The 25,416-nt window shown below is 42.1% G+C and overlaps 1 protein-coding gene across 3 annotated transcripts in view; it reads left to right on the plus strand.

The window, feature by feature from the left end:
- Nucleotides 1-7,682: 7,682 nt before the first annotated feature.
- MAP3K8 (mitogen-activated protein kinase kinase kinase 8) overlaps nt 7,683-25,416 on the plus strand; it is a 29,538-nt gene continuing 11,804 nt past the window's right edge. The window contains exons 1-3 of one of the 3 annotated variants that reach the window (XM_042476585.1): nt 7,708-7,813; nt 20,383-20,471; nt 23,377-23,741. In XM_042476585.1, the coding sequence (XP_042332519.1) occupies nt 20,453-20,471; nt 23,377-23,741 (384 nt within the window). In that variant the 5' untranslated portion in view covers nt 7,708-7,813; nt 20,383-20,452. The other 2 variants (XM_042476588.1, XM_042476586.1) reach the window with 2 other exon arrangements.

Here is a 25,416-nt window from a genome sequence, read left to right on the forward strand (position 1 = left end):
GCGGAGGGATCCGGAACGGATCCCCGCGTAAGGAGAGGGCCCACTGTATATACACACACACATATACACCAGAGCTCTCTGGCAGAGAAGGCTCAATGTCAATTTCATACACATCTACATCCATCCTCCTGTCAGTCTCAACATCTATCTCACATACACACACACACTCATATATATATATATATATATATATATATATATACACACATACACACACACACACACACACACTCACATATGTACACACACACATATGTGTGTATATATATACACACACACACACACACTCATACATACATACAGACACACACACACACATATATATACACACACATATACACCAGAGCTCTCTGGCAGAGAAGGCTCAATGTCTCTGGACACTACAGTTCCCAGAATTCCATAGCACTGAGCCAAGATAGTTAAACTGGAGTTAAACTGGATTATCTCCCCAGTGTGGATGCAACCTAAGAGAAGGCCACTGAATGACAGGAGGATGGTTGTAGATAATATATAGATATAGATATAGCTCTTTAAGGGCTTTTGGACTTCAGCTCCCAGAATCCCAGGCTATTGGCCAACATGGCTGAGGCTTCTGGGAGCTGAAGTCCAGGATCCTTTAAAGGGCACAGTTTGGGGACCACTGGGATAGATATAGATAGATATAGATGTGGATGAATTGGCTCGGGGCTGTGACACGGAAGACCCTTTGAATTTGGCTGCCAGGGAAGGGAAACTAGGAGGAAGAAAAAAGGGGCAGCTGTCATTCAGGTGAGGCTAGCATTCGCATGAAAGTGGAGCCTGGCTCCCTTCTTAGCCCCGGAAGTGCAAAGGTTCAGGATGACTTCAGGGCCCCACTGAGCAAGTGCAAGGGCCCCAATTCGAATCATTGAATCCCCCATGGTATGCACCGGTGTGGAACTACAATTTGCACTCACTCCGCTTTCCCTGAATCCGTATCACGTGACTTCCTTCAATTCGATTCTTCCACAGTTCGGAAGGGCAACAGAAGAGCAATCAGGTATGAAAATACATTCTCCTTATCATGTCAATGCGAATGGCCCAATCTGCAGAAGCCCCAGATCTGAGCTGCAGAAACCTCGTCTGATAAACGCCATAGAATCATAGAGTTGGAAGAGACCACAAGGGCCATCCAGTCCAACTCCCTGCCATGCAGGAAGGCAAGGGAAAACTTCCTCCAAAGAAATCTTGCCAAATAAATAAGTTTGCCTTAGGGATGCCATAAGGAAGAAACAATCTGAAGGCATACCACCACAATAACCAAAGTGTTGAAACTATTTGGGGGATGGGATTCAACATCAGGAATAACTCCTTCGATTTTTGATTGAAAATTTAGAGGTAATTCACCATCCAAATATTGTGGAAGCCACCAGCTGCTACTTCAGCATTATCCTTGATACCTTGAGTTTACACCAAAATTTGATTGCTTAATATCTGCAGCTGCATCTTTAATTGCAGAGTTTATACCCAGCTATGGACTAGGTTGGTTCAAGAGCAGATAGACTTTGTACTTTTGGGATCTACTTAGTTTTTCAGGAGCATCCTAAGGACCATCAACTGAACCCAGGGGCCCTTCTACACTACACAATTATAGTGTCTTGATTCTATTTTAACTTTCATGGTTCCATAGTAGTTTCAGGGTGTATGTAGAATTCTTTGCCAAAGAACTCTAGTGACTCCCCAAACGACAAATCCCAGGACTAAATAAAATACAACCATGACAGTTAAAGTGGAATCAGTGCTCTAATTCTGTAGTGCTAAAGGATCCTGGGTGTAAAACAGTGGGTCATCTGAGGTGGATGGACATACATTAAGAATAAAGGGTACTTTAATTGTCTCTGAACATGCGTACTATGTATGCAACACACAGTCCAGGCCTATTGTTAGCTTATCTGGGCATTCATAATTTGATGCGGGGAGTGCAGACTGCAAAACTATGTACATGTAAGTACATTTAGGCTGTGTATGTTATATTGTAATTTAAAAGTATAATTTTAATTATGCTAGTTGTAGTAGTTCCAGGACCCCTATGGATACCAAAATCTAAGGATGTTCAAATCCTATTAAATACAATGTTAGTATAATAGTGTCCTTTATATAAAATGGCAAAATCAAGTTTTGCTTTCTGTAGTACTTTATATTTCTTAAAAAATATTTTCAAGCTGCACATGTTTGAATCCATGAATAAAGAATCTGTGGGTATGGAGGGTTGGCTGTACATCCAGTGATATACAGGAATTACATAGCATTAGTACAAAAAACATTACTAAGGATTTTGTATAGTGTGGTATGGGAAGAGGTCAGTAGCGGAGGGGTGATGTCATGAGTTACCGCACCAGGTGACACTAACCCTATTGACACTTTTGCTGCAGATCTTCTAGAGATCCCATGATTTATCTGCTGCTTGCTTTGTAGTTGGCTCTCCAGTGTTCTTTCCAACTCTGTGATTCTGTGATCTCAATACATAATAGCAAGATATTCTGGTGAAGATAAAAGATGGTACAGTCCTTTCACACACTCCATGGATGTGCCTTACTAGATTTTATCATGTCTGCATAATAAGCAGTGGGAAATACTCTGTGGTATGAAATAAGGCTCTACAGTGAATGGATTTGACATATATATATATATATATATGCACAATAACATAAAAGAAAGTGGATATGCTTGATTTTAAAAGACTGGCTATTGCCACTTTCAGTGGCAGAAAACATTTTTCTGTCAAGGGCCACAAGTGATCTTGGTATGGGGGCTTAATACCAAAACAGTCAGAGGCAAAAGTTCCACCCTTTCCCTAACATTCCCCATCTACAGTGAATGGATTTGGCATATAAATATATATGCCACAATAACATGAAAGAATGTGGATAAGGCTATCATGGGGTTTTCTTGGCAAAATTTGTTCAGAGGAAGTTTGCTATTGCCTTCATCTTGAGGCTGAGAGCATGTGACTTATTATTTATTTTAGTTTTGGGAAATACTCTTATACCCCATTCCCGAGGCAGTTGTTGTTACATCCTCACTTATGGTGCTTTGAAAACATATTTGAATTATTTCAGTTGTCATTTTATAAGACTTTAACCTTGTTTCTAGCACAGATCTCAAGATAAGGTGATAGATAGAAAGCTGCAGGCCAGGGGAATCTCCTCAGTTGATTCCTTCCAGCACGTGCCATGGGATAAACTTTTCCATTATCCTCTCCCCTCTGGAGTAATTTTCCTATGGAATCTCGTGGCACTCCCTCATAAATCCTCCAAGAGGGCTTGAGAAAGAGACGCCTCTCCTTCCTGTGAGGTTGCCCTGTAAGAGCAAGTGTGTCATTAAAATTAATTATGAGCTTAAGCATGCTAATAACTCTGGCCAGTTTTTAAAAATAATGACACCTGAAGGTTTAGGTGTCACACAGTAGTGAAGGAGACTGTGTTCTTTCAGTTGAGCCTACTCACCTCCACCTTTTGGACACCTTAATTGCTGTTCCTTTATATTCCTCCCAAGAGCCACTCCTGATAACTTCCTTTGCTTGTTTCAGCTTTCATACTCTTCCTCTGTACGGATCTCTTGAAGGAGTAACAGGTTGAAAGAGATTGAGAGAAGCTCTGTGAGAGATGAATTACATGGACTCCATCTTTGAGAAGGTAAGCCTGGGACAACAAAGCTGCTGTGGTGAGAGAAATAAAAAGACATTATTTGGGAGACAGATGAGTTCTGTAATGGGGACTGAAGAATAGCACATGTATCTTTTACTTGGTTTATTTAAAATCTTTCACTGCCACCCTTGATCACTGAAGGGTAGTGTACAATAGAACAAATTAATAATATAAACATCTAGTACAGGGCAATGACACCAACAACTGTGAGAAAGGTAATAAAAATTTCAAGTGTCAAGCATTTCAGTGAGAAAGACAGACTCAGAGCTTATATAAATGAAAATGCCTGGGTGAAAGAAGGGCTATGTCTAACCCCAAATATTGCAAATTAGTTGTGAGGTGTTGTCCTTTAGAGATGTCATTTGTAAAGATTAACTTTGCAAAAAATGTTTCTGCCTGGTTTAGCCTTTCCCACCTTTCCATTTCTCTAAGTCCAAGCTCTTAATAATGTCAGTATACTTCACCAGAACTTCTTGAGGACAATGGTTGGTGGATAGTTGACATCAGTTTATTTTGGACTAAAGCTTGACTTAGGTTCAAAACCCTGCATGGTCGTTGGGGATGAAGTCAAACATATTTGGAGGGCTGCTATACACACTGACTCAGAGGTAAGCCCCACTGAATGAAATATTACTCATTTATAATTAGATACAGTATACACTGGACTGAACTGTTAGGGGATGGAGTTGACCATTCAGTCTATGAATGTTTGCTGAGAGGTAGGCATCACTGCATCATATTGTTGTATGTACTGTATAGCATTGTGTATAGCAATGAAGCTTGATTTATCTCTGTGGTCAATCAGTGCCTCCCACCAAGGTGGTTGTGGGAATGGAATGGAAAGATTATGTATGTTTCCCTGGGCATCTTGGCAAAAAGGCAAGATAAAAATATAATACTTATTTGATTTGATAAGAATGCGAACAGGTTGCTGCAGAGGGAAAGAAAAGAAAGAGGATTATTTCATCTTTGAGAGACAAGATAGATGACTTTGGATTTCCTTTAACTGTTACCTAGAAGCAGCCATTCCATCAGGTTACCTGAACTGTTTCAGTCCTTAAAAGAATCATAATTTCTAGAACTCGCACCATTGTTTTCCTCTCTCAGTCCTCCCCATACCTCTTACCTTTTGTGTCATGCATTTTAGATAACAATGCTGAGGACAGTGACTGCCTTACTGCTGTTTTATAAAATTATATTTAAACCATGCTGGAAGCTTTTTCAGCTGGAGGACATGGTAAAAACACTATAGATCAATAAATTCCTCAAAAAACATAGCGGCATCCCAGAAATCTTCATCAAAACTGTTCATCAAATATTTCTAAGGTCATACCAACAGAAGCTGTGCTTATGCATTCCTCTTTGCTTTCAGCCAGTTGTTTTGTATCCTACAACTGGGTCACAAGCTACTTTAAATGGAAGGCACTGGTGATGTTGTTAATTACCATCAAGTCAACTTTGATTTATGGCATCTTTATGAATGAGAAACCCCCAAGACACACTGTTGTCAATAACCCTGCTCAGGTCCTGGAGACTTAGAACAATCATGGCTTCCTTTGACTGAATGCCCACCTGTAATGCTATCTTCCTCTCTTCCTACTGCCTTCCACTTTACCAAGCAGTATTGTCTTTTCTCATGATACAATCAAGACTCAGTTTGGTCATTTCAGCTTCTAGGGAGAGTTCAGGCTTGATTTCCTCTTGGATCCATTTTTGTGTTGTTGGTCATTTTGGTAATATAGTGGGCCCTTGCTATCCGCCAGGGTTTGGTTCCAGGACCACCCTGTGGATACCAAAGTCCGTTGATGCTCAAGTCCCATTATATACAATGGCAGAGTAAAATTGTGTCCTTATATAAAATAGCGAAATCAACACTTGCCTACTGGAAATTATTTGTAGTTTAGGTATTTTCATGCCGTGGATGCTTGAATCTGTGGATAAGGAGGTCTGGCTGTATTATCTAGTTATATATTTTAAGAAGAGAAATAAAACTATGGAAAGGTCAGGAAAGCAGGAGAAAGAGAGGTGAAGCAGCATACAGGCAGCCTCCGTATCCACAGGTTCTTTATCCATGGATTCGAGCATCCATGCCTTCAAAATAATCAAAAATTATATACAGCAAACCTCGATTTTGCCATTTTATGTAAGGGGCACCATTTTACTATCCACTGTATTTAATGGGACTTGAACATCCATGGATTTTGGTTTCGATCGGGGCGTTCAGGGACCAAACTCCTGAGTATACCACAGACCCACTGTACTTAGTGAGAGAACATAGAGAGAAGAAATGTAGGTTGATACATGTACCTGGCATTCTGCCATTGTTCTGGTGTGCTCTTGTCTGGGATGATAAAAAGGCATAGCTACCATGAGGAACCGTGGGTGGCTAGTGTGACTGGAAAGTATCTATCATCTCTTCTGTTTGGTTTCATTCAGACTCTGCACAGTGGTTCTCATATGAGGGAGGAGTGCTCCAGATGTTGTTAGGCATCACCCCTTAGAAACCCCAGCTAACATACCGCTAGTGAAGGATTCTAGCAGGTGAACACCAGCAAACTGGGAGCCTTCCTGAGCTAGAACATGGATGCCATGCTGTCAAGTAAAACTAGCAAAGTTCCATATGAAAGAATAGCCAAAGAAGGCAGATGGTAACAAAGGTCCAAAACACAGTGCAGAAATAATCCAATCTGAGTATCACACGGAGGCAAATCCTGTGAAGAAATGGGATTTTAAAGTCTGCTATACACCCACAAATTCAGGTTATTTCTCAGACGCATTGGCGGAAAGAGAAATAACGTGAAAATAACCCGAATGGAAAGCCAACAAAATCCGCTCCTTTCTACTTTTGGAATTTCCCGAAAGTAAAAAGGAGCAGGTTTTGTCAGCTTTCCGTTCGGGTTATTTTCAGGTTATTTCTCTTTCATGCAAACATTGTCTGAAAAACAACCCACATTTGCGGGTTTTGCCTACTTTCTGTTCAGGTTAACCCCAAACATCATGTGAAAAACAACCCGCAAAAGCAGGTTGTTTTCACTTTAAATCTAGTTTCTGCATGGGATTTGTCCCATGTGATAAACTCCTGAGACCGCTTTAACTGCCTTAGCTTAGTGCTAGAGAATCCTGGGAATTGTAGTTGACTGTGGCACCAGAGCTCTCTGACAGGGAAAACTAAAGGTCTCACAAAACTAGATTCCCAGAATTCCCTACTATTGAGCCAGGGCAATTAAAGTGGTCTCAAACTGGATTATTTCTGCAGTGTGTTTTGGACCATGGTTAGAGTCACAGGCCAAACCGGCTTATTGCTCCAGTTTGGATGCAGCCAGAGTTGGAAGAAGCCACAAGGGCCATTCAGTCTGACCCCATTCTGCCATGCAGGAAATCTAAATCAAAGCAACCTCCAGGAAAGGAGACTCCACCATTTTCCAAGGCAACGTATTCCTCTATCAAACAGCCCTTACTGTCAGGAAGTTCCTCCTAATGTTGAGATGGGATCTCTTTCCTTGTAGCTTGCATCCATTGCTCCTTGCCTTCCAAATGTTTACACAGGCCTATCATATCCCCTCTCCACCTTCTCTTCTCCAGGTCCAGTGCACACTGTGGAAACCATTCCAGTCTGAGACTCTGGCTCAATGCTTTTGGGGGAATTTGGGGGGTGATTTGTAGTTTTATGAGATGTTCAGCCTTCTGTGTCAGAGAGAGAGAGCTCTGTCTGGGGGCCTCAGCAATCTTACAGTTCCCAGGATTCCCTGAGGCAGGCAAGGCAGTTGAATCTGAAAGTGGGTTGTTTTATTTCTGCAGTGTGTTTTGGATGGACCAAGAGAGAGAGAAGGGGCTTTCCCTTCCCGCTGCTTTTCCCCTTCGAAAAAGCCACGATTAAGGAGCAAATGGAAAGGAAGCGAGGCCCGCCTGCCCGCCCGCCTCAGTCAGTGAACTCATGGCCGGCCCTCCTCCTCCTCCTCTCGGCCTCATGACTAGGGCTCCTCCTCCTCCTCCTCTCCTTCAGCTTGGGCTTTCCCAGTCCCTTCAGCCGCCTCGCCTGCCTCAGAGACACCGGGGAGGAAGGCAGCGAAGCCAACCCTCTTTCCTCCTCCTCCTCCTCCTCAACTGAGACCCTGACTTCGGGGGCAGCCCCAAGAAGAGAAGGAAGAGTAAGTAAGCCTGACATTTTCGACCCCTGAAAGAAGAGAGACCGGGGTCCAAAGCCCACTGGCACAGCTTTCGAATCTACTCCTTTTTTGAACTGTGGTGCCCAGAACTGGACGCAGTACTATTCCATTTGGGGCCTGGCCAAAGGAGAATGGAGTGGCGCTATTACTGTTTGAACTACCTTCCATCTTCAATTAATGCAGCCTAGAATCGCATTGGCCTTTTTAGCTGCAGCATCACACCCTTGGCTCAGGTTCATTTCATTTCAGGTGAGGCCTGACCAAAGCAGAATGGAGTGGCCCCATTACTTCCCTCAGTCTAGGCCAGTGGTTCTCAGCCTTTGGCTCTCCTAATGTTTTGGGCTTCAACTCCCAGAAGTCCCAACCAGCTTGCCCAAATGATCAGGAGTTCTGGGAGCTGAAGTCTAAAATGCCTGGAGGACCCAAAGTTGAGAACCACTGATCTAGACACTATGAGTCTCTTGATGCAGCCTAGAATCGCGTTGGCCTTTTTAGCTGCAGCATCACACCCTTGGCTCAGGTTAATTTCATTTCAGGTGAGGCCTGACCAAAGCAGAGTAGATTGTTGCTATTACTTCCTTCGATCTAGACACTGTACAGTACTTTTGTTGATGCAGCCTAGAATCACATCAGCCTTTTTAGCTGCTGCATCACACTGTTGACTCAGGTTCAACTTGTTACCTGCTAGGACTCCTAGATCCCTTTCGCATGTAGTTTTCTTAAGCCAGACCAAGGGAAGTAATAGTGCTGCTCTATTTTGTGTTGGTGAGGCCTCACCTGGAATACCTTGCCCAGTTCTGGATACCACAATTCAAAAAGGATATTGAGAAGTTGGAGTTTGTCCAGAGGAGGGTGACCAAAATGGTGAAAACTCTGGAAACCATACGCTGTGAGGGAGCAGATTATGCGTAGCTTGGAAAAGCAAAGGTTAAGAGGTGATATGATTGCCCTGTTGAAGTATTTGAAGGGGTGTCCTATTGAGGATGAAGCAAGCTTGTTTTCTGCTGCTCCAGAGATTTGGAAAAGGAGCAGTGGATGCAAACTACAGGAAAAGAGATTCCACCTAAACATTAGGAAGATGGTAAGAGTTGTTCGACAGTGTAGCATGCTCCTTTGGAGTGTGGTGAAGTCTTCTTCTTTGGAGGTCTTTAAGCAGGCTGCATGGCCATCTATCGTGGCTGCTTTGATTGTGAGTTCCTGCATGGCAGAATGGGGTTGGACTGAATGGCCCTTGTGGTTTCTTCCAGCTCTAGGAATCTAGGATTCTATGATTTTGACCCACCACAGAAGAGAGCAGTATGGTTTGAGTTTTTTACCCGTTGAGACCAGAGTTCGAATTTCTGTTTGGTTATGGAAACTCTTTGGGTGACCTTGGCTAGTTACACTCTCTCAGCCTCAGGGGATGATCAGGGCAACCCCCCCCCCCAAGAAACTTGTCAATAAAACCCCATGATAGGTTCTTGCTATAAGTCAGAAAGGAAAAATAGCGGTTTGAGAGTTGGATTGTGACCCTGAAGAACAGGATTCAATTCCCAATCCAGCCCAGAAACCCACTGGGTGAACTTTGGGCAAGACAAAGCCTCAGAGGATGTCAGTGGCAAACCTCCTCTGAACAAATCTTGCCAATAAAAAAACCATGATAGGTTCACCTTTGAGTTGCCATAAGTTGGAAGCGACTTCAGGGCACACATCAACAGGAACAACAAAGCTGTATATTGCAACCTCCAGGTCTCCTTGACTTTTTTGTCTAGTAGGTCCTACTCTCCACCTTTGTGTAGAAGTTTCAGGGCATTTCCCCCCCACTCATAGTGTCACAGACAGAATTGTTTGGGATCAGAGTTTTTGTGGTGTTTATATCAATGGATTGGCATTGTTTATCTAAACCTTGTACAAATAGCCCACAGCAGACTAGTAAGTACAGGGGTACCCCGGGTTACGAAATTAATTCGTTCCGCCGCCGCTTTTGTAACCCGAAAATCTTCGTAAGGCGAAAAAGCCATAGGCGCTAATGGGGAAAAGCCGCGATTTCGTGCGAAATAGCGCCGAAAAGCACCAAAAAATTTTTCGTAACCCGAAATAACCTTCGTAACCTGGAACAGTTATTTTAAATGGATTTGTTTCGTAACCCGGAAATTTCGTAAGGCGGCGCATTCGTATCCCGGGGTACCACTGTATCTGCCTGCAGGACTGATTGCCTGTGTACTGTTTTTACAAAAGACTGCTTCTTGCATTTTTGTGTGTGTACAAATGATAGCTTGCTTGTGCAAAGCTGTATAGTGGGAGTGATTTTTATTTGGCTCAGGGTAGCATCCTCCCCTTCCTGGGTAGAAACAAGTAATGTTAATAATACCTTGGCTGCATCTGCACTGCAGAAATAATCCAGTTTGACACCACTTTAACTGCCATACCTCAATGCTGTTGGATTCTGGGAACTGTAGTATGTTGTGGCACCAAGGTTTCCGGACAGAGAAGGCTAAATAGCTCACAAAACTAAAGTTCCCAAAATCCCATAGCTTTGAACCATGGCAGTTTAAGTGGTGTCAAACTGTATTATTTCTGCAGTGTGGATGGAGGCTTTGTCAGTACTGTAGTGCATTGCATCTGATGGACTATAAGTCCAAAACACATTGCAGAAATAATCCAGTTTGAGACCACTTTAACTGCCCTGACTCAGTGGTAAGGAATTCTGGGAACTGTAGTTCTGTGAGACATTTAACCTTCTCTGTCAGAAAGCTCTAGTGGCAGATTAAGCAACAATTCCCAGGATTTTCCAGCACTGAGCCAGGACACTAAAAGCAGTCTCAAACTGGATTATTTCTGCAGTGTGTTTTGGACCATAATAAAAAAATAGCACTAAATAAAATCTCAGAGGTCTCAAGACTTTATTTTATTGCCTTTAACCTCTATGGAACTAGAGGGGAAACAAAGAAAATGGAGAATATTTGTTTTGACAATAATTTTTAATAGCAGTGGCTGCTTAGACTGAGTGTGCTTGAAAACCAAGGGTTTTATTTCTGTCTATGTTGTATTGTCAACACGCTCTGTTTCTCCTTCCTCTGCAACATCCATTCATTCTTCAAACTCTGAAGACAGGGACAAAACTGACTTTAGAGGTATGAATGCATTGCTAACAATCATATTAACATATTCTTGGAAGGAGAAGTGATGAGATGCAAGCCTCCAGATGTAGTTGGACAGCAACTCCCACCATTCTCTACAGTTGTCTATGCTGGAGGGCCACACATTCTTTTCAATGTAAATTGAGGTCATTTTGGCAATGTCTGGTAAAAGCAAACAGTGGGGTTGGATGAAGACTAAGGTCCAAAACGCACTGCAGAAATAATCCATTTTGAGACCATTTTAACTGCCCTGGCTTAGTGCTGGAGAATCCTGGGAATTGTAATTTGTTGTGGCACCAGAGCTGTCTGACAGAGAAGGCTATGTGCCTCACAAAACTACAGTTCCCAGAATTCCCTAATATTGAGCCAGAGTAGTTAAAGTGGTCTCAAACTGGATTATTGTTTTGGACCCAAATTATGGTAGCAAGACTTTGGCCCTGTCAAAATCAGTGAAACAGATTAGTTGTGAGTAAACCTTTGCGGTAAGCTCTCTTTTGAGAATTTAGGGCAACTAATTTAGTCTTATTCCAATCCTGTGATCTTGATGATGCCATTAATATACACAAAAGATTACCAAATAACGTAGACACAAAGGACTTGTCCCTGCCCTGTGCAGAATACAGTGTTTCACTAGTTTCGGGAAAGAAAAGAGGAAGGAAAAGAGAGGAACTGGAGATGGAAATACTGTATACTAAGCAAAAACCACAAGCAAATGCAATTTTACACACCTAGACTTCATTTCAGTGGACATCGAGGCAGACTACAGGGTTAAGCCTAAGCTTCAGGCAAAAGGAAAGGTTTGAGGAAAGATTTGATAGGAGAGAAAGCAGGTAGCAGGGAGAGAGCATGGAAAAGTTAGTTTTTTGGACCATTACCACCAGAATACCCCAGACAGCAAAACATAAGGGTAATAATCTCAACATTTTGGGACTTGCAATCAAAATTTATTTTCCTTAGCTTTGCATGTTAGAGCTCTTCGTGATGATTTGTAAACCTAAACGTGACTAGGATATGTGTGTGTGGTGGCACTTGGCTGTCTGTAGATCTGTAAAAATAATATGCAGAAGTTGTGGTTTTTCCCTTTTTCATTTAGCATTTTTCATTGGGCTCTCCTGTGAGGGATGTCACACGGTCAAAATTGAATGGGGCAACTGAAGGAGCGACTCTCCTGTGTGAACCAGAAAGTGAAAAGCACCCTTCTCAATATCTTTGGGAAATTTCCACAGGGGGATTTTCTGCTATTTGGAAAGCACAACAGTTAGCAGTGCTGCTTCTTGCATATTTCCTTGCAACCTTTCTACATCCCCAAAGAAAACAAAAGAGCTTTATGAAGCTGTGCATGTGAACTGGTGTACCTTTCGTATCTTTGCCCTCTAGAAGAGATCAGTGATTGAGGTCCTACTTTTGCATGAAGAAGATGTTCAGTCTGAGGTGAATAACTTATGGCCCTGCAGATGTTGTGGGACTGCAGCTCATGCCAGTCCTAGCCAGCATAGTAAAAAATGAGGAATCTGTGGAGCTGCAGTCAAATAACATTTGGAGGAACTCGAGTTGCCTCTTCCCCATAACTTAAATGGATTGGGCAGGTCTGGATGGATTGAGCATTGGCCATGTTTTGTTGTTGTTGTTGTTGACTGCTCTTGAGTTGACTTTGTCTCATGGTAACTCCATGGATGAGATCTCCAAGACCCTGTCCTCAGCCTCTTTGCTCAGGTCTTGCAGGCTCAAGCCCATGGCCTTCTTGATAGAGTCCATCTATCTGGCATGTTGCCTTCCTCTCTTTCTCCTGCCCTCTGCCTTTCCTAGCATCATTGTCTTTTGTAATGATTCATGTCTTCTCATAATGTGGGCAAAGTACTACAGCCTCAGTGTGGTCATCCTGGCTTCCAAGGAGAGTTCAGGCTTGATCTGTACTAGAACCCATTTGTTTGTCTTTTTGGATGTCCATCGTATCCTGAGCACTCTTCTCTAGGATCACTTCTCAACTGAGTTACTTTTCTATCTATCAGCCTTCTTCACTGTCCAGCTCTCACATTTGTACATGGCGATTGGAAATACTACGGCATGACTGATCCTCACTTTAGAGTTCAGAGTTATATCTTTGCACTTTAGGATCTTGTCCAGTTCTTTCATAGCTGCTCTTCCCAATCCTTCCCAATTCCAGTTTGTTGACTGAAGTCTCCATACTCCATTTACATTCAGAGAGTCCTCAGACAGACACTTGGAAAACACACTGATAAAAGTAGCCTGTAGGATACGTTTCTGTGGTGTACAGGTAGGTCTGAGAATAGGGACCTTGATACAACACTGGGAGGAAGTTGTACAATGAGGACCCCAGAAGACAATACACTGGCAGAGTTAGGCTGCTGCCACACTGCAGAATTAATGCAATTTGACACTGCTTTAACTGTCATGGCTCCATGGAATCCTGGAATTTGTAGTTTGTTGTGGCACCAGAGCTCTCTGATAGAGAAGGCTAAATATCTCACAAAATTACAAATCCAAGAATTCCATAGCATTGAATTATGGCAGTTGGCATTAATGCTGTGTCAAACTGCATTAATTCTACAATATCGATGCACCTTTAGAGTCCCAAGAAGCAAGCAGAATACAAATAAACCAACAAAGAGAAAATATCTGAGACAATGAGAAATGGTGATTTGTATCAACTATGTCTAGAGCTCTCTTTATCTTGTCAGCTTGCCTGGCTTTTACTCTTTGCACAGGGGCTTATGTCCAGAATCCTCCTAAACCTGTTATCCACACTGCAGAAATAAAGCAGTTGAACACCACTTTAACTCATGCCTCCATGATTTGTAGCCCGATCTTTCAGAGAGCTCTGGTGCCTCACCAAACTACAAATCCCAAGATTCTGTTGGATAGAGTCATGGCAGTTAAAGTGGTGTCAAACTGCTTTATTTCTGCAGTGTGTCTCCCCCCCCCCCCTTCCTAGTCACTCTCTTACTACTTTCTTGCAAGTCTGGCAGCTAAGAAAGGCCTCAGACAAGCTGATGCACAAGTTCTGGATGAAAGCTCTTCCTTGCCTTGCAGCCTAAGTCCAAAGGAGAAACCTCTGCATCCCTTCTGCTATGTTGCATCTTCTCCCAGGAATTTTCCTTCAGAACCCATCAGTCGTCTTTTATTGGCTTCATGGCTCCTGCCAGATCCCCAAGGCTTTAACTGAGGCCAGCAACTCAGTTGGCTCTCGTCACTCCTGAGGCCTAGGGGCTAGGACCTGGCAAGGTAGCACATCCAGTAAGTTCTACTCTGTCACAGAGCTGTAACCAAAAAGGTAACTTTCCTAATCTCTGGTCTGACCCAGGTATGACAGTAGAGAGTAGAGTCATAATTCTAGGCTAGCAAGAAGGACCATCTGCATTAGACAAAAGGCAACTTCTGATGTATATGTGCCCAGCTGGAAAGTAGGAATAGCATAGTCCAAAAACCTTTGCGATGCCATTTTGGGTGGAGTGGGTAAAAAAAACATGCTATGAAGCTCAGTCGCCACAGTATCATGCCTGTCTGGATGCCCCAATCCTGAATCACTGCTGCGTTGATCGGATGATAGGAACATGTTTCATAAATCAGGTTTGTGGAGAAATGTAGTAGGGAGGGAAAAAAAGCTTGCCACTAAACCAGGTCACATTTCTGTCCAGTGGAGACACAACAGCAGGCAGGAGTCTCCCTGTTCCAGATAAAAGAATGACTGGTTCCGCCTCTCTTAATGGCTCCACTGGCCAGGCACTAGAGAGTTCATTGGTATAATGCATTTACAAACACTGTGACTTTCCTGCCACCTCCTGTATTAGGCAATATCTGTATGGTTGAGCATCCTAATATGGTAGTTGGGCAATACATCCTTGACCATTACAGATGCTGCTGCCTTTGTCAACATAGCACCTGGTAGATGTTGTTGTTGTCAATTGTCTTCACGTCACCTTCGACTCATGGTGACCTTGTGGATGAGCCACCTCCCAGACCCCCCTGTCCTTAACCTCTCTATTCAGGTCTTGCAGGCCCTTGGCCATATCCTTCCTAATTGAATCTAGCCATCTGGTGATTTGTCTTCCTCTCTTTCTACTGCCCTCTACCTTCCCTAGCATCATTGTCTTTTCTAATGATTAATTTTTTTTCCTCATGATGTGGCCAAAGTACGGCAGCTTCAATTTAGCAATCTTGGCTTCCAGGGAGAGTTCAGGTTTAATCTGTTCCAGGACCCATGTTTGTTTCCTTGGTCATCTGTGGTATTCTCAATACTTTTCTTCAGCACCACCTTTCAGATGAGTTTATTTTCTTCCTGTCGACATGGTGACAATGGCTTGGATGATCTTCATTTTAATGTTCAGAGTTATGTCCTTACATTTTATGATCTTGGCCAGTTCTTTTGTAGCTGACCTTCCTATTCATAGCCCCAACCCTAGGCTTCTTGTGATTTCTTGAGTGCAGTCTTGGTTCTAATTAATACCGTGTTTCCCCCAAAATAAGACACTGTCTTATATTTATTTTTCCTCAAGAAGACACACTATGGCTTATTTTCAGGGGATGTCTTATTTTTATTAAGTATGGTACTGTACAACAATCTACATTTATTCAAATATAGTTAAGTCGTCTTCTTCTGGAACATCGTCATGACTCTCCAAACCCGGAATTCCATCCTGAATTTCTTGTGACTCCATTTCCTTTAGAACCATTGCCCCCAATCTTTCCGCTCCCTTTCTGCCCCCTTCCGTTCCATGCCAGGCCTATCATTATGTCTTATTTTCGGGGTATGGCTTATATTGTGCAAATGCTTAGAAATCCAGCTATGGCTTATTTTATGGATATGTCTTATTTTGGGGGAAACAGGGTATTTGAACACTAGCCAGATGTACTGGACTACAATCCTCATCAATCCCTAGGGCAACTTGGCACACTGTGTGTGTGTGATGAAAGTGTAATCCAAGACATCAGGAGGGGAGAGCCCAGTTGAGAAGGTGATTCCATTATAGTCATCAGTAATTTCATTAGTAACATGTCCTGCTGCAACTCCCACCAGCACCAGCTAACGTGGCCAATGGGAAAGGGAAGATGGTTGGTTTAAAATACCAGAAATCAAAGCTAAAAGATTGATTGTCTGTCATAAACTTGCAAAACTCTGTCAGACATGCTTATAAATATAAACAGGGGACAAAGGCAAATGTGTCAAGTATTCAGACATTAAATTCCTTTTAAAAGTTACCTTTAATCCCAGTTTTCCTCCTTTCGGTGGTTCAGTTCCTCAAGTCAGTTTACATGATTCTCACCCTCCACATCATCCCATGTAGATGTGTACACAAATCATTGATCTGTAAGCACATGCAGTTATTCACTTGAATCATTCCATGTATGTTACATATTCAGTATGTGTAAAACCTACACAAATTATTAATTTATTGGTGTATATAATTATATAGGAGTGTGAAGACACACCCAACTAAAGGTGGTGGCAGGTTTGGGTGTGCAACGCCGGTACCCTGGTGAGATCAAACTCTTTTACCCAAAAAGGCTCAGAAGCTGAATGTAAAGTTCAAAAAAGGGGGGAGTTTAATTTAAAGAACAAAAGTAAAGAATTTTCTCCTCCCCAGCTCTAAATAACTTGAAATAAAAGATACTTTACAGACTTTCAGCAATCTTCAGGGTGTCATCTTTCTGCATCTGATCTTGGTTTGATCTCCTCTCTCAATGGAGCTGGTGCAGGGTCTTTTAGCTCCTGAATTCTTTGTCTTGAAGTAGGTAACTACTGTAATTTCTGGTAACTGATTTGGCTAACTTGTTCTTGGTAACTGATTCAGCTAACGCAGGGGTTGGCAACCTGCGGACCGCATGCGGACCGCCGAGGCCTAGGGACCGGCCCCAACCCAGCCCTGCCACAGAGTGCCACTGGGGCCTTTTGCCTCTGGCGCAGGCGCGTGGGGCCTTTGTGCGCAGGGCAAGGAGGAGCAAGGGGGGCAATTGTCTATAGAAGCCTCAGAAACATGCATTTATATTAACATTTTTCAAAAAATCAGCAGATTTTTTTTTGCGTGTCTTCCATTTTTTATTAAAAGTGTCCTCCATTTTAAATTTTTGTCCTACATTTGTCCCGGTTTATTTATTTATTTAATTTTTTAAAATATATATATATAATTTTTTTTTTGGCTTCGGCCCCCCGAGTTGTCTGAGGGACAGCAACCTGGCCCCCAGGTCTAAAAGGTTGCCTACCCCTGGGCTAACGTGTAAGAAATGCCCTTTCCGGCTGCCTGGGCCTGTTTGCCACCAAAAGACAGCTCTGCCAGCTCACAGCAAAGACTGCCCCAAACTAAAAAGCCTCTAGCTAAAACAGAGCATGCTGGGAAAGGGCAAATCAAACCTGGAAAAATGCAGGGGATCCTACAGCTCCTCCCACAACTAATACAATGAACTTTCCTACACTAAAATATTCTATGGCCTGAACCAACATGAAAGAAAATGCAGGGGGAGATTCAAATAGTCCTGGCAGGACATCACAAGGAGCCATCTGAAATTATTCAAGGGAGAAAAAGGATATTTAGGAACCCTTGACTCAACTGTATATCATTGTGGAATACAATGATTTACAGCAATTATATAAATAATAGCAACATTATCCTCTCTGGTCTTTATAGTAGAGAAACACTAGTGAAGGTGGCAGGAAGATAATCTGATACAATGGCAAAAGAGAGCAGGATTTCCTGCCAGTGTGAGCAAGCACTAGTGATCCAAAATATTGGTGGATCAACACTATTGGATATTTCTGATTAGGAAAAACAAGGCATTGTGTACAGGTCTAGATCTAAGAGCAGATTGTTGGTTTAAATTGTTATTATTTTTGTTGCCTAATGCTAAATACACCTTTGCATTGCCATTTAAGGCGTGAATGTTAGCATTTTATGCAGTGGCATTACTGGTGCTTGGTAATCCCTCCAAACGTTTTCAGCCTTGTGTTGGCTTGTGTTCTTGATGTAAGATGAACTCCTGTGATCTTGTTCTTTTTGATACTCCATCCTTAAACTCCACAAAATCAACTGTTTGTGGAATCTCTTTGCATAATTCTAAATAAATGGAGGGGGGCTTGTATATAGAGAACCTTTACAGCAGTTTTTTGTGGGTTTTTTGGGCTATGTGGCCATGTTCTAGCAGTGTTTCTTTCTGACATTTCACCAGCATCTGTGGCTGGCCACAGATGCTGGCAAAACGTCAGAAAGAAACTCTGCTAGAACATGGCCACATAGCCTGAAAAACCCACAAAAAACTATCAATGCCTGCCATGAAAGCCTTCAACTTTACTTTGCAGCAATATTAACCTGTTTGCACAAAATGAACAATGAACAAGTATTTGAATTGCGTTTGTTAAAATGCAAAGGGATCTTGTGGCACTTTTGGGACTAAATGAAAAGAGAAGTTGGTAGCATGAGGTTTCATAGATTTGAGTCTGCTTCTTCAGATGCATTCTGATTTTCCAGATTAAGACAGCTATGTCTTTGAATTCTACCACCATGTTTGTTAGAATTTGTGGAAAGAATACAGTCGGCCCTTATACATGGATTTTTTATACACGGATTCAAGCATACACGGTTTGAAAATGTTCCAAAAAAGTATAAATTTACCTTGATGTTCCATTTTTTATTAGGGACACCATTTTGCTATGTCATTATACTTAATGGGACTTGAGCATACACGGATTTTGTTATACACGGGGGATCTTGGAACCAAACCCCAGCGTATAACAAGGGTCCACTGTATTATATAGCCAAGAAAACTGTATTGTGTTCAGAATGAAATGCTATAGGTGGCACAGCACCTCTAATTTTTGTATGAGTGTGCCTCCAAAAGGCCATACCAATGTAATTCCTTTATTTTCTTTGATAATAGGCATTCTTTTTGTATATCACAAAGTTCCCAGACTCTGTAGAAACTACAGATTTGTGTGTAAAGGCATTGTGACAAAAAGATCATTTTTGCACACACTGCAGCAATAATCCAGTTCAAGACCTCTTTAACTGCCCTGGCTCAGTGCTAGGGAATCCTGGGAATTTTGTTTTATTGTGGCACCAGAGCTCTCTGATAGAGAAAGCTAAATGTCTCACAAAACTACAGGTCCCATAATTCCCTAGCATTGAGCCAGAGCAGTTAAAGTAGTCTCAAACTGGATTATTTCTGCAGTGTGTTTTGGACCCTTAGTGCAAGAGTTCAGTATCTGCTTCCAGAGGCAATAAGTGAATTATTCATTTATTTATTAAAATGATAGGTCTTAATATTATATGTCTCCCCCATGATGCTAGGTAACACACACAAAAAAAAAGGTAGTGTCACCTGATCCTGACAATCTCAAAAAATTTCGAGATGGGGCATATTCTATGGAGTCTATTAAAAGATGAATGTTCCAAACCACTTGCTTCATTTTGAGATAATTTCATAGAAATAAAATAATCCTGGGGACAAGTGTGTTTAGCCCTGTCACCTCCCTTTTTGCTTTGACACAGTTTCAGAGCTTTGCTGGCAACTACTTGCAAATGTGTATGTGGTCCCCATTTTTTTTTGTTTTTTGTTTTTTTTGTTTGCTGGCTCATGACATAGCCCTTTAGTATCAGTTCTGGGAACCATGCTGTCCACATATCTCAAGCAAAAGAATTTGCTGGAAGCTACACAGTGATAGTAATCTTGACCGATAGCTAGGCACGCCATTGCCACCAGGCACGTTACACTGCCTGACAGCTTCAAAGAGCTCAGGTGTCACCTGTGCAACCTTGGGAGGAGTGAACTGGTCCCTTCCTTTCTATCTGTGTCACTGTGTCCACTTTGTCATTCTTGCCATACATAGAGATACATGTGAGCAAGCCATGTGAACAAGCCATGTTAAGTAGGCCATATGAGCTGAGAGACACTTGACTTTGGGTTGAAGGAAAGGTAGGCTTCATCATCATATTATTTTAAAAAGAAAGAGGGGCCCAAATATAATTTAAAACCTTTTCAAAAGTATCAGCAGTTCCTAGAAATCCAAATTGGCTAGGTAATCTCAATTTCTTCTGGCTCTGTAATTTTTCCATATGGAATCTCCCTTTTCAGTGGAATAATCTATTTTCCCCCTCTGAGTTCAGTGCTGAATGATCTTATGATCAAGATGCTGTTCTCCAGACAAGGCTGGTTTTTTTTTTTTAATCTTGTCATTATCTCAATAGGAACAAATTGGAAATCAATCCATGCTCTGTGGAGTGGTGTTAAGTGCTTGTCTGATTTGACTTGTGCTTTTAAAATATATCATCAAAGAATAGATGTGGCACTTTAGTTGTACTCAGTAACTGTACCAGCCTGGGTTCCTTTTTACTGATGCAAGCAGTTGGCTGTGGAGAGCTCTTATGTTTTGGGGGATTTCCAGTCTATTAATTGTCTAAAATAATGCAATCCTTGTTTTTCCAGGTTTTTAAGGAGTGTGTTGTGAATAGGAAGGTTCCTTCTGATTGTGGACTGGGAAGTGCTTTTAGTTGACATGTCAGTTTTGGATTCCTGTAAGTTCTCATTTCCTCCCTCATCCCTTAGTCAAACTATGTCAAGAAGCTTAAAGAAAGAAATGGAAAGAAAGAAATATAAATTAGAAACAAAGTAGAGGGGGAGTTAACCAGAGGGAGAGCAATGATCACTGTACTGTTGTAGCATGTTTTGGGTAGTCTCCAGTACAGTGGAGTTTTGTAAGTTTCTTTTTTTAAAATATTGCACCATATAATGCTGGAAATGCACTTAACTTTACTGACAAATTGCATAATAATATGCAAAGGGATCTTGTAGCACCTTTGAGACTAATGTCCAAAACACACTGCAGAAATAATCCAGTTTGAGGCTGTTTTAACTGCCTGACTTAGTGGTAGGGAATCCTGGGAATTGTTTTTTCTGGCGCCAGAGCTCTCTGACAGGGAAGGCTAAATGTCTCACAAAATTACAGTTCCCAATATTCCCTAGCATTCAGCCAGGGCAGTTAAAGTGGTATCAAACTGGATTATTTCTGCAGCATGTTTTGGACCTGTGTGAAAGCCTTTAGGGCTGAAAGGCGGGGTATAAGTACTCTAATGAATAAAATAATAAATCAAGAAGTTGTAGCATAAGCTTTCATAGGCTTGGTATAAAAAGGCTTACACTACAACTTTTTTTCATATAGTTTGCCTCAAAGGTGCATGCATGCGGATACTCCAGACTATCACAGCTATGTCTAAAAACTGCATAATGGTTACTAAGCTTTATCCACTACATGGGTTCTTTGGCTATTTCAGTGAAGAAAGTGGTTAGTGATGCTTGTGATTTTTGATCGTGTATATGGACTCAATCCAGAGTGAGCTATGGCCTTTGTTTCCAGTTGGTGTTCTCACAATGCCCCAGTTGGATGTTGATGCTTTTCAGATATCTCCTCCTAACAGAGCACTTCTATTGCTGGAACATCTTTTTTTTTTTTAAATGTTCAAGCACAATACTTAGTTGCAGGGATATTGTCATTTTCCTGCCAGATGTTGCAAGCATAAATATCACCACCAGCTTGTGGAAGCTGGAATGTCAGAGTCACTTATTGGCTAGTATCTGTAATGGCCCACGTGAGACATATATGCCACACAGATTGTACTGTTCTATACATAGAATCATAGAGTTGGAAGAGACCACAAGGGCTATCCAATCCAAACCCCTGCCATGGAGGAAGACACAGTCAAAGCACCCTTGACAGATGGCCATCCAACCTCTGTTTAAAACCCTCCAAAGAAGGAGATTCCACATGTTCCACTGTGGAACAGCTCTTACCACCAGGAATGTCTTCCTAATGTTCGGGTCAAATCCTCATCTTGTCTTCATCTTTTTTCTGGGAGAGTACTCCTCCATTAGATTGCTCCTGCAAGAGGATTTGAAACAGAGAAAGTCTTAACAATAAGAATAAGCTGGGGGCAGAGCTGGAAAGAGTGCATCAGCCAATAGCAGCTGGTAGCTTCCTTTTTAAAGTGATAGTGAAAGCACTATCTGAAAAATAGATACTGGAATTCTGGAAACTAGAGTTACGAAAAAGGAAAATTTTCCAAATTTTGGGCTGCGATACCAGGCCAATTTCAACCAATGTATGAAGGAGGTAGCCTGGAACATTAGCACCAGGTGTTTCCATGGATTTTTTTTTTAAACCTCTGGGGCCTTGAGCAGCAGTAAACCTCCAAAGCCAAGCCATAGATTCTTCTTCAATACAGTGGTACCCCGGGATACGAATGCGCCGCCTTACGAAATTTCCAGGTTACGAAAAAAATCCATTGAAAAAAACTGTTCCGGGTTACGAAGGTTATTTCGGGTTACGAAAAAAATTTTGGTGCTTTTCGGCGCTTTTTCGCACGAAATCGCGGCTTTCGCTATTAGCGCTTATGGCTTTTTCGGCTTATGAAGATTTTCGGGTTACGAACGCGGCGGCGGAACGAATTAAATTCGTAACCCGGGGTACCACTGTACAGTGGCCTCCAGCTATTTTTTCAATCACTGTTGGAAAGTATGAGTGAGGAGAAATGTGAGAGCCCCCTCAAAGTAACTAGTTCTCCTTTTGTAGAGACAGCAAGAAGGCTGAAGGACAAACTCTGAACATAGAGCTTGGAACGGTTACATTTTTGTGACAACAACTCCCAGCATCTCTTAGTCAGCCATCCCAGCAAATGGAGGGCCCACTGTATATTAGAATCATAGAATCATAGAGTTGGAAGAGACCACTAGGGCCATCCAGTCCAACCCCCTGCCATGCAGGAAATCCAAATCAAAGCATCCCTGACAGATGGCCATCCAGCCTCTGTTTAAAGACCTCCAAGGAAGGAGACTCTATCACCCTCCGAGGGACTGCATTCCACTGTCGAACAGCCCTTACTGTCAGGAAGTTCCTCCTAATGTTCAGGTGGAATCTCTTTTCCTGTAGTTTGCATTCATTGTTCCGGGTCCTGTTCTCTGGAGCAGCAGAAAACAAGCTTGCTCCCTCTTCAATATGACATCCCTTCAAATATTTAAACAGGGCGATCATATCACCTCTTAACCTTCTTTTCTCCAGGCTAAACATCCCCAGCTCCCTAAGTCGTTCCTCATAGGGCATGGTTTCCAGACCCTTCACCATTTTTGTCACCCTCCTTTGGACACGCTCCAGTTTCTCAATGTCCTTTCTGAATTGTGGTGCCCAGAACTGGACACAATATTGACTGTGGCTTTATGCTGATACAATTGAAGGCAGTATAATTGTGACTTTATACTGATATAATTGAGCCCATGTATGTGTAGATGGCACAATATTACACCCTGCCCTACTTTACCACACAGCTTTTTCAGATAAGTGTGCTCATAGAAAATATTCTTGTTGAAATCTCTTCCTTCTTCTCTTTAAATAACTGGGAAATATTATTCTCCTTTTCTTGTTGTTTATAGGTAGAGTAAGAGGAAGCAGAGAGGCAGTAATGGAGTATATGAGCACTGACAGTGACAATAAAGAGGAGATTGATTTGTTGTTAACAGACCTAAATATGTCTGAGGTGATCAACATCATGGAGAACCTTTATCCAAATGGAGACCTGAGCGTTTATGATGACAGCATTTTGACTCTATGTCCGGAGAAGAACAGAAATGAGGAACGGGCAGAGTCCTTGCTGTTCAGCAGACGGGAAGTTTCATTGTTATCATCTGTCAAATATGGGACTGTAGAAGACTTGCTTGCTTTTGCAAATCAGGTGTCGAACACTGCAAAGCAGATTTGCCATCACAGAAGACAAGAGTCAGGGATCATATTGAATATGGTAGGTTGTTTTCTTCAGAATGCTAGTTGTTGTCCTGAATGAACTTATTTGAATTTCCTCCTTATTAAAGGCCATTGGGTTTACTAACAACTTGAATTAAATGTGGAGTCTCCAAGAGCTAGGTATCTCTGCAATTGTGCTGTAGACTCAATTTACAGGTTAGATTATATGTTTTTCTTAGTCCATCCTATCATATGAAGTGGAGTGATAGACTGCCTATCATCCATACCTGGATCTTCACCTGGGTCCAGAATGTTCAAATAAAGCCTACATGCTTACCACCCAATATGTGTAGGCTTAAACTGTAGCTCAGGAAGATGCCTCATACCAAATCAGACCATTGCTCCAAGCTCAGTATGGTCCATATTGAGAGAATAGGAGTCTTTCAGTATCATACCCGAAGATGCTAGGGACTGAATTTGGATCTTTTTGCATACAAATCATGTGATCTGCCATTGAACTGAAGTTCTTCCCAAAACTTTGTTCATTTCTGGATTTTACTGAGAAAACAGACTAAACAGCTTTGGTGTTACATGTGTACTCTGTTGCATTCAGTTGAAACATCAAGCCAAATCATGGTTTATGATAGCTGTGCTTTAGTACTCTGAACACAGTCCGAGCTCCCAGACACCATGGAATACATGCTTTAGAGCTGCTTGAGTCCTTCTCATTCCATATCTTTTCAAGATTCCTTGTCACTTAGTGCATTCAGTATTGAACTTTTGTCAATTGAGACATCACATCAAATCTCATTCAGTGCAGACCATAGTTTGCAAATCCATTTAAAACCATGTTTTCCTGATTTTAGGGGCCACCAATTGTCAATTTAGTCATTACAGCAAACCATTATTAAATATCCCTAAACAGTAGTTGATGTGATGGTTTGAGCTGAGCCAGAGTGGGTAACCCCCCTCCCTTTCTGTTTTGTTGACAACACTGAACGTCACTAGGACAGTCTTCAAGCAGTCAGGTGTTTCTTTGCTTCTCTAGGTTACATCTGATGTAACATATTCAGTTCCTGATGTCCCTTCATTCCCTGTGCCCATCAAGTGGGTCTGTCACTCCACCTGGCATTATCTAAACTAAGGGGCAATTCACATATAATTATTTTACTAAGGCACACGCCTAAGGTATTAAGTGTACACCTACAGTAAGAAAGTGCTCATCAGCGAGCCAGGATTGTCTGACGCCTAAAGTAAACATGATAGGAAGAGGCCATATTGTGGGTCCCACTGACCTATATCAACACTACAAGAACATAGGAAGCTGGCTCAGACCAGTTTAGGGCCATCTAGCTCATTGGTGTCAACACTGACTGGCAGGAGCATTCCAGGGTGCTGGGCAGGATTCTTTCCTAGCCCTAGGAGGAAATGTGGGGGATTGAGTCTGGGACCCTCTGTGTGAAAAGCATGTGCTCCGCCATTGATCTGTGTCTCCTAATCATTAGTTGGCAGGAAAAGCATGATGTGACATCACTGCCCTCCCATGTCCCCTTCTCTGGTCTGATAGAGTGATTGAGAGGATATGAATAAGGAGCTGCAAAGCAGAGATGGAAATTGTATAGTCTGCAGTATGACCCTCAGGATGTTCCTGGAATCCCCTTCCCATTGCCAAAAAGAAATTCTATTGAGAAATGGTCACGTGTACTCCCAAAGGCACTGAGAAAAATAGTTGG

This window comes from Sceloporus undulatus, chromosome 6, assembly GCF_019175285.1.
Source record: "Sceloporus undulatus isolate JIND9_A2432 ecotype Alabama chromosome 6, SceUnd_v1.1, whole genome shotgun sequence".
Classification (NCBI taxonomy): domain Eukaryota; kingdom Metazoa; phylum Chordata; class Lepidosauria; order Squamata; family Phrynosomatidae; genus Sceloporus; species Sceloporus undulatus.